The 9736-nt window shown below is 31.9% G+C and overlaps 2 protein-coding genes across 3 annotated transcripts; both read right to left on the minus strand.

Annotated features, from left to right (window-relative positions):
- Positions 1-369: 369 nt before the first annotated feature.
- LOC128396997 (testis-expressed protein 2-like) lies at positions 370-5811 on the minus strand. 2 transcript variants are annotated; one of them, XM_053357661.1, is made up of 5 exons: positions 5382-5811; positions 4847-5213; positions 2371-3999; positions 1524-2129; positions 370-1282 (listed from the first exon to the last, which is right to left on the minus strand). In XM_053357661.1, the coding sequence occupies exons 2-5, from the start codon at positions 5172-5174 to the stop codon at positions 882-884; spliced, it is 2964 nt and encodes a 987-aa protein (XP_053213636.1). In that variant the 5' UTR covers positions 5175-5213; positions 5382-5811; the 3' UTR covers positions 370-881. The 2 variants fall into 2 exon arrangements, with proteins under 2 accessions (XP_053213636.1, XP_053213635.1); XM_053357660.1 differs by having other exon boundaries at positions 4847-5810.
- Positions 5812-7971: 2160 nt separating this feature from the next.
- Positions 7972-8790, minus strand: LOC128397006 (methylosome subunit pICln-like). The gene has a single exon (XM_053357668.1). It carries the CDS (start codon positions 8489-8491, stop codon positions 8018-8020), a length of 474 nt encoding a protein of 157 aa, XP_053213643.1. The 5' UTR covers positions 8492-8790; the 3' UTR covers positions 7972-8017.
- Between the last annotated feature and the right edge of the window lie 946 nt (positions 8791-9736).

Raw genomic sequence — 9736 nt, forward strand, 5'->3', positions numbered from 1 at the left:
AGTGCGAATTTTAGTTCAGGGCCAGTTTAAGTTTCGCTCGTAAACGTAAATGAAAAAAGGCCTGGAGGGCCTAAGACAATCTAATCAAATTTGACACTGATCGCCTCTGATTGGTGTCTAATTTAAGCCTCGCCAGTGCGATCGGAACTAAAATCTTAACGAGAATCTTTTTGAGATTAATTGTTGATTTAAAGAGTTTAATTTTCTCAGATTAATTGAAACACTTTCAATATAATTATAGTTGAATTTTAAACTGATCATCTTTCTAATTTACTTTTATTCTTCTGGTGCTGATCCTTGAGTGTCAATCTATTTATTTCTTTGTTCATTTGTTTAGCGATCATAAATTAATAAGATTTCACTGAGAAAGCAATTAGATTAACGCTTTAATGTGAAAAGTAAATTGACCAAGCTAAACAAAAGGTCAAAACAAAATGGAAATGAAATCATTGCCTTAATTTGATACAATAGTTTGTAAATAGTTTTGTTTTTGTTTAAAAGTAATTGTTTGATTGATTCGGTTGTTGATTTGGACAAAGAAAATTTGATCAATTTATACAAATGACTTGAAATCTGAGGATAAATTGATATTTAAGAGGAAAAGTGAAAGATAATAATGATTAGTATCCATCACACAACCAAGATTTTCTGGAAAAGGACTTGGTTTTTATCACAGAATAATAATTAATAATTAAGATTTAGAAGTCTTTTTTGTTTCAATTGGTGAAGCAGAGAAAGAGGAGAAAATTAGGAAAGTAAATTGGAAAGACAAAATAAATGGTTGAAAGAGGAAGAGGATAATCAAAGGTGAGAGAAAAGAGGAAATGGTTTATGAGAGAGAGAGAGAGGAAAATCACAAGGCACTTTTGTAATTGGTGCTTTTATTGAATATCGATGTTGCTATTAGAAGCCATCATCACCGATAAACTAATATCATCCATGTTTGGAATCACAAGAAGTTTATTGAATTCTTGTTGTAACTTTTTCTCGATCCATTCGATTGCATGGCTCATTGAAACTCTGTGTTCACCGAGACGAGGTCTTGCTGAAAGGACTAGATTAGGATCTCCACGGAATCCATACCAAAGACGATCGGATGGTGGAGGTGGAATATTAATTGAAAGGATTCCTGACAATTCTTGGACAAATACTGTCAAAACCAGTGGAGTATTGGAAACTCCTTCCATTGCTCGTTTTATGTACTTGTAATCGGTTGCTTGTTGGAAGTATTTGGATGCCGCGAGTTTATCCACAAATTTCAATAACTTTGCTCCATTGTTTCCTAAATGATTGAAGAAGATGGGAAAAGGACGAGAGAGGAAAAAAAATGAAAAAATTAAATTTAAAAGGAAAGTTACAAGTAAACAAAAGTATCATGAGCCATACGAAGGCCATTAATACCATATGATTTAAATGATCATCTGAGTGGTTTGCAAGCAAAACAACTTGTTTGCAACTCTGATCACTTTTGAAAAGGTTAAATTTATTATTTGTTAAGATTGTTAAATCTAAATGATAATTACCTTCACTGTCGACAATTTTTTCCTTAAACTCATCCTTTTCATCATCTTCTGAACTAGAAACAATTGACTCAGGCTCAGAGAAATCATCGATCTCTACTGATGCGCCCATTCCTGTTCCAAAAGGTTTCATTTCTTTCTCAATTGTACCTTGATCTTTTAACCTCATTAGATTTAATTTAGTTTCAAGAGTCATGGCAAATCCACCACAATAATCAATTTGAAAATCAATCCAAAGTCCACCTTCATTGATAACTGGAGGTTGATTAACGGCAAGAAATCGAGGTAAATTTTGTCCGAGATCAATATTTTTGAGAGTAAGAGTTTGCATGAAATAAGGTAACTTAATTCGTGACAATTTACGTTGAATCTTTTTCGAAGCCCAATTTGACCAGTGGGCATTATTAAGAAATTCGAAAAGAACTCTACCCAACATTGCATTAAACCAGAGTAAATGACTATCATCAACAGGTAGTGTTCCAGGTAAATATAAAGAAATTCGATGATTTAATATTTGGTGCATATAAGCTTCGTATTTGGGTAAAACAGACGAAGGAGTGACGTCTTTGGATTTCAAGGTTTCTCTGGTTGGTGTTAACGGAGAATGATCTGTGAAGGATATAAAAGATAAAGGGAAACAATTAGATGATAAAAGTGAAAATTTCATCAAAATCTGAAATCTCTAATGATGAGGATTATTTCAATTGATCTCTAAGGGAAACAAAGTGGATGGTTATCAATAGAGACAAAACTGTTTCTACATCATCAATACATGATTAAACCTTAATAAGATGTATTAATGTCATCTAAACAAATATAATCTTCTGATTATAAGTAATTAATTAATCACCATTTGAATTGGAATCGCTTGTAGGTGTGGGTGTTGATGCTTGTTCACCATCCGATTTTAATTCTTCAGCTGAATCAAGGAAAAAGTCTCTTGAAGCATCTTTAAGTCTCCAGTACCATTCTTCCTTTGATCGATGAGTTCGAGCGAAAAGAATAAGTTTTGTTGTTCGAGATGAATTAGAACCATTAGAACCACTTGATTCGGTGTAACTTTTGTTACCGTCGATTTCCAAGACAATGGGATACTTTTTGACCCAAAGATACTTTTTCTTATTACGAATGCTATTTGGAAGCCAAAGATAAAGACGTTTCAAGTTTATTAGATCGTAGTGTCGTTGATAAGCGAAATTGGTGTAACTGTTTTCATTTAATTTACGAGGTTTGATATTTTTGGACTGAGGTTCAGAAACTCGAAGACACGTTCCTGTGAGACGGATGAAAACAAGTTGAGTTTTTCCGTGTTTTTTACTCGCTTTTTCATTTGTTTCAAGTTCTCGACTGGACACTAGTTCGTGGAACCATTCTTTGTGTATTACACTTTGACTATCGATTGAATCTTCTTTGGTTTGTTGTATTTCTGTGAGAGGTGTTGATGGAGGTGAAGAGGAAGGAGAGCAAGTGGTTGTAGAGATTGAATTGGAAGATAGAAGTGGTTGAGGTGATTCATTCGATGCTTTGATTACAGCTTCATTTTCCTCTTCCTCTGAAGGTTTCAGAATCAAATTGATCAAGTAAATTGCGAGAAGACCAGCAGAAAGGAATGAAATGATTACTCCAAGGATGAAACCATTAATGTAAGAGGGAAAGGGTAACCTTATTGTTACTATGATTGAAAATAAGGCTACGAAAGATGAACATAAGAGTACAAATCCTGATTGACTTTTCAATATCCACCAATCGTGATTAGTTAATCTTTGAAATGGTTGACCAGATGATTCGGACGGAGATAAAGTGGTCGACGATAATGTTGGTTCACAGTTATTTTCATTTTCATCACTTCGTATCACGGATCTGGAATTAAGCTCATTTGGTTTGGTGGCTGTTGTTGATTTAACAGTCGAACTGCCTGTTGATGAAGATACTGTTGGTGGTCGTCGGAATAACCAATCATCATCTTCTTCGTTATTGATTGTTGAATCTCGAAGTGAGAAAATATTATCACTATTACTGAATTTAACATGATTATCTTTATCTTTCGATGACACTAATGAACTTGGAAGAACAATATTCTCATTGATTGGTTCCGTTAATGAGAAACTACGAAAACTTTTTTCACCAATTTCTCCAAACTCATTAACTGTTTCCGTTACTCTTTCAGATGAAAACGAGCCACTGTGAGAACCACCGGATGATGAAGATGGTAATGGAATGGAAGATGATGATGTTATTGTCTGCGTAGTGGTTGTGCCTTGAATCGAATTGGAATCTCTGTCCTTTTTGTTATTTTCCTTTTCTCGAGCTGATTTTTCTTTCCTTTCCTCGATAATTTGTTGAAATTTCTTCCAAGATTCGCTGTACCATTTTGAGCTGGAACCAGGGGATGAAGATGATGGAATACTCGAATCATCTGATGATCCATGTTGATCAAAACTGCGACCACGATTTAATTTTGAGGTGAAAAAATCTTTCACTGTCATTGTGTGAATGGAAGAAGCAAAAAAATTAATATCACAAATATAAATGAAAAAAAGTAAAAATAATTAAATTAGTCACGCAATTAAAACATAATAACATTAATTGTGTTGTTGTTATTTTGATGATTATCATGATTTTCAATTAAAAACAAATAATGATGGCAATAAGAAACAAGCAATTCACTAGACTCATAACCTTGCGGATAAATTACAATCAATGATCAACAATTAGGTTTAACAATAAAGTGAATAGAGGAAACAACAGAAATTAACTGAAATCAAAAAAGCGAATCAATTTGCAACCAAGATAATCAAAATCTCAATAAAAAAAATGATTCTGATAAATTGTAACTTTTTTCTTATTTTAATCAAGCAAAATAGAGATTAATAGATAAGTGATTTATCAACAAGATTAAAATATTGACAGAGACTTAAAATTAATTGTCAAGGAAAATAATATTTGTCACATAAAATAGTCAATTGAAAAATAACAACGGAAAATGATGTTTTCATTTTTCATGTGAGATTTAACAAGAATCGTTCAGGTTGTTGTAAATTATTATTGTTATGATGTTAATTGTTAACAATAGTAATTGTTATTTAAATAAAAGGCTTTGATGATTAGAATCTAACACTTTTTAATGACCTAATACTTTGTGTTGTCAGAAACAACAACAAGGTAACAGGAAAAATATTCCAAAATGGGAGATTGATTAAAGTTTGTTAACCATTGAAATTAGATTTGAGTTAACTAATTGTATTAATATCCTAGGATATTAATGGTAATATTTTGTTGCAGCTATTTGAAAAGTCTAGTGTAATTATGATGGAAGAGTTAAATACCTGAATTATCAGAGATTGATGATTTAACCTTTGAAGATGTTACTGTTGTTGCTGTGGTGGTGGTTGTGGTGGTTGTGGTTGATGATGATGACGATGATGATGAAGAGGAAGATGAAGATAATGTTGATGAAGATGGTGATGTAGAAAGAATTACATCATTTAATTTACTTGTTTCACTTTTCATCGGTGTAGATGCTCGAGAATTTGATTCACTATCAATACCAAATGAACGGTCATCAATGAAATTATGAACTTCCTCCAAATGATCATCACCAGATTTACTATTAAATCTAAAACTAATCGATCCTTTTGGTTTGTTACTGGACATGATGAATTGGAAAGGTGAGAATAAAGCAATTGATGGGAACTGAAATGTTGTTGATCGGATTAAGATGAAGATAAAGAAAGATACGTTTTATGTAAACAAAGAGGAGAGAGAGAGAGAGAGATGAGTGTTTGTTCTTTTTAAAGATAATTAAAATAATTGCAAAGCTTTTGTATGAAAAGAACATAAATTAGTGAGAAGAATTGATACCAAAAGATGAAAGGCGAAAAGAAGAGCAATAAAAACCCAAGAATTGACGTTGCTGATGTAGAATAGTTTTTCTTTTTGCAACTTGTTGAATCGATTGATGGTGAAACTATTGTGTTGATGATTATTGTCAAGTCACAATGGTCTTTCCTTCATTTCTCAAGAATTAAAGAGAACAAAAAAAATAAACAATCACTGGCAATAGAATTTAAACAAATGATGATGATTATCCATCTCAATAGAAAACTGGGTAACCAAATCTAATTATCAACGATCATCTCTAATTGATCAAACCAACATCAACATCCACTCATCATAATCTTCTTATAAACATGATAGAGAATATAAAATAATAGAAAAAAGCACAAATGTTAATTACGAAGGTAAACACAGAGAAAGATTTAAACACTGAAATGAAATTCTGATAAAACATAAACATAAAAGAGAAAAAGAGAAAAAGACAGCAAATTAGACAGAGAAGAAAAGAAAGAGTCAAGTGGTTGTCCCTTCGTTTGCGCGTTAATTTTGAAACTTCAATTTGCTAATTGTTTCATTTTGTTTTCTTTTTAATTATTTTGGTAATTGTTTCATCTTTTGACATAATTGTGACTTAATGGTTGTGATGTTTGTTCCCTGGCAACCTGTTGATTAAATTTATTCTCAAAGTCGATCAGCTCATTTTTCCAATTTTAGTTTTAATTTTTTTTATTATTTATCCAATGTGATAATTACATTGAATTTATTTTAGTTCTTCAGCTGAATCGAGAAAAAAGTCTCTTGAAGCATCTTTAAGTCTCCAGTACCATTCTTCCTTTGATCGATGAGTTCGAGCGAAAAGAATAAGTTTTGTTGTTCGAGATGAATTAGAACCATTAGAACCACTTGATTCGGTGTAACTTTTGTTACCATCGATTTCCAAGACAATGGGATACTTTTTGACCCAAAGATACTTTTTCTTATTACGAATGCTATTTGGAAGCCAAAGATAAAGACGTTTCAAGTTTATTAGATCGTAGTGTCGTTGATAAGCGAAATTGGTGTAACTGTTTTCATTTAATTTACGAGGTTTGATATTTTTGGACTGAGGTTCGGAGACTCGAAGACACGTTCCTGTGAGACGGATGAAAACAAGTTGAGTTTTTCCGTGTTTTTTACTCGCTTTTTCATTTGTTTCAAGTTCTCGACTGGACACTAGTTCGTGGAACCATTCTTTGTGTATTACACTTTGACTATCGATTGAATCTTCTTTGGTTTGTTGTATTTCTGTGAGAGGTGTTGATGGAGGTGAAGAGGAAGGAGAGCAAGTGGTTGTAGAGATTGAATTGGAAGATAGAAGTGGAAAGAAAAAAATCTCTTAATGGTCGTTCATGTCTCTAGCTAGTCGATCAGCGAGTGACTTTATTCCAACGGTATCCATAGTAATCAGACAGAATAGGGAATGATAATGACACTTGACCTCGTCCATGGTCCAATCATATCCCCTGACCTCATACGTACGAACAGCAGTCAATACAAAGATCCAATTCATGGGCGAAGATGATGGTCGAAAAATGATTAATAATAAAGTGTAGCTGGTGGTCATTAAAAGTAACAGGACCCATAGAGTTTTTATAAATTTCAACTAAATCTAAACATATTTGGTTGATGTTGTGGTTACTATGGTAAGGTAACTTTGACCAGATTGAACGAATTTGTGAGAGAGAATCAGACATGATGAAACTTTTGTAAAAGTAAAGCAAAAGGAAATTGTTGATGTTTAACAATCAAGTGAGTAGAGAAAACAACAAGAATTAACTGAAAGCGAATCAATTTTAAACCAGATAATCAAAATCTCAGTAAAAATGCTTCTTCTAAATAGAGATTAACTGAATCAGTCAAACTAATAAGTGAATTAACAACAAGATTAAAATTTTGACAGAAACTTGAAATTAATTGTTAAGGAAAATAAAATTTGTCACATGGCACAAATATTGACAAAGAATATAGATTCGTAAGACCCTTACGGTCGTCAATGTGACTGGACAACCTCGAGTGTTGCCCTCAGCGGTCACATTTTTATTCAACCGCTTTGGAATACAATCTTCTTAAAACTTCATTTGTCTAAAAATTCAGTCTTTCAAAAATTCAGTCTTCTAGAAATTCAGTTTTTTATCAATACGACGCAATAATAGCTCAGTTTTAAGGGTAACAAAGAAAAACAACTAAAGTAACTGTTGATCTATCATAATTTTGGTATCAACTTGATCCCTGTGATGAGATGAACAATAATAACACAAAATCCAATTTTAAATTCACAGGTAAAGTTAATTAAATTAAAATTCATCAGGAGCGAAAAAAGTCAACAAGAAGAAAAGAGAAAAAGACAGCAAATTAGACAGAGAAGAAAAGAAAGAGTCAAATGGTTGTCCCTTCGTTTGCGCGTTAATTTTGAAACTTCAATTTGTTAATTGTTTCATTTTGTTTTCTTTTTAATTATTTTGGTAATTGTTTCATCTTTTGACATTATGGTGACTTAATGGTTGTGATGTTTGTTCCCTGACAACCTGTTGATTGAATTTAATTCTCAAGGTTCATTTTTCTAATTTTGGTTTCATGTTTTTCTTCATTGTTGTTGTTTTTGTTTTGATGATTATAGAAAATTACAATTGATTTTCAATTGATTCTTCATCTGGATTAAGTGTTTGACATACACAAAGAATATTATATAATAATTGTAACGATTGCCGATTTTCTGGGACTAATCTGATCTCTTCATAATCATCTGGTTCAAACTCTTCTTCATCTTCTCCTTCATCATTGTCTCCATCTCCTTCTTGGTTGATTGATTGGCCATTTTTTGGTTCCTTGAAGTTTTCCACCTGAACCATCATATAGATACATGGATGGTCAAAGGTACTCTGGTCAGTGGAAATGGCATGACAGGTTATATCGAAATAGGTGAAATTAATTCCACTGGAATCTTCGGGATTAATCCAAGTTAAGGTTTGTTCGGATATGTATAGATTTCCTTTACCAAGGAATGTGTTTCCATTATAGAGACTGACAGCATTTTCTAAATGTCGAATTGAATCAGGATCCGGAGTAATTATATTCGGTTGCAACGTGATAATCATCCTGAAATCACCTCAAGAGTACCAGAAGTTGGAGACAGAAAGAGAGAGAGAAAAAAAAATTCAATGTGGGAAAAGAAAAGTTAACACAAAGAATATAAGAGAATCTGGAAAACAACAATCACCACCGAGGAGAATCAACCAAGCGAACAGGTTACATAACTTGGAATTTAAAGACAATCATGTTCACAATTAGAATTAGAAAAATTTCAAGCTAATCAAATATTCTAAGGTAAGAAAAATTTAAATCAGAAAAATATCTTAATTACATGAGAGAGAAAAAGTTACTCATTTAATTTTTCTTTCTATGGTAAAGTGTTGATGTTGCGCAGAGAGAAACATGTTGATTAATTGGAGAAAATTTTCAAAAATCTAATCTAATCTTTTCTTTTGATAGTTAATTATTATCAATGAGATGACCATCAAACCACCAACAATTAAACAACCATGGAATCTGGATCATCGGTAATCAATCAATTAACAGGATGAAAGACAATCATCTAAGTGTAGAATTGATAAAAAGGCAAAAGATCAAATATCTCATATTGGAAATGGATCATTTCTGGAACGAAACACAATCAGTTTAATGGTCAATCCTTGAAGGTCAATTAAGCGAAAATTAACTAATTGCTACTTGAAGTGAATCAATTTTAGACCTTCCTTGCAATCTGATAGCAACATTGATTGACCAAATGGACAAATCATCAACAATAACAATCAACTGGTTGTTATTGTTTCTTTATGTCAAAGTTTATCAGAATATTTAAATTTTTAAACAATTAACTGGTTAATTTGTATCGTAAGTTAATTTTAGATACACTTTAACATGAAATTAACATGTCCCAACGATAAATTAACAGTTAATCATGAACAAGAAACTTATTAATTACATTATGTACAATCAAAAGTAACTCATTCCCAGATAATATAATCGCAACATGTTATCATGAATATTAATCATCAGTAAGTAAGTGTAACAATTAAAAGTGACCCTCACAAGATTATTGAATCTTAATCTAAATTAACAACTAAATTAAATTGTTGATGACCTTTTAATGGACCAATCGACAAAATAAATTGTTGTGATTTGTTTGTTTTTTTTTTCATCAGACAAAACAAACACTAAGAAAAAAAAGTTTTCACCCAAATTTTGATGTAACTAAAAATCAACCAAAAAAAGGAGATCATCATCTTGATCAGTTAATCCGTGATTAAACTTGATTAAAATTAAAGTTAATCATCACAAAT

This window comes from Panonychus citri, unplaced genomic scaffold (assembly GCF_014898815.1).
Source record: "Panonychus citri isolate SS breed McGregor unplaced genomic scaffold, ASM1489881v1 Contig00028, whole genome shotgun sequence".
Lineage (NCBI taxonomy): Eukaryota > Metazoa > Arthropoda > Arachnida > Trombidiformes > Tetranychidae > Panonychus > Panonychus citri.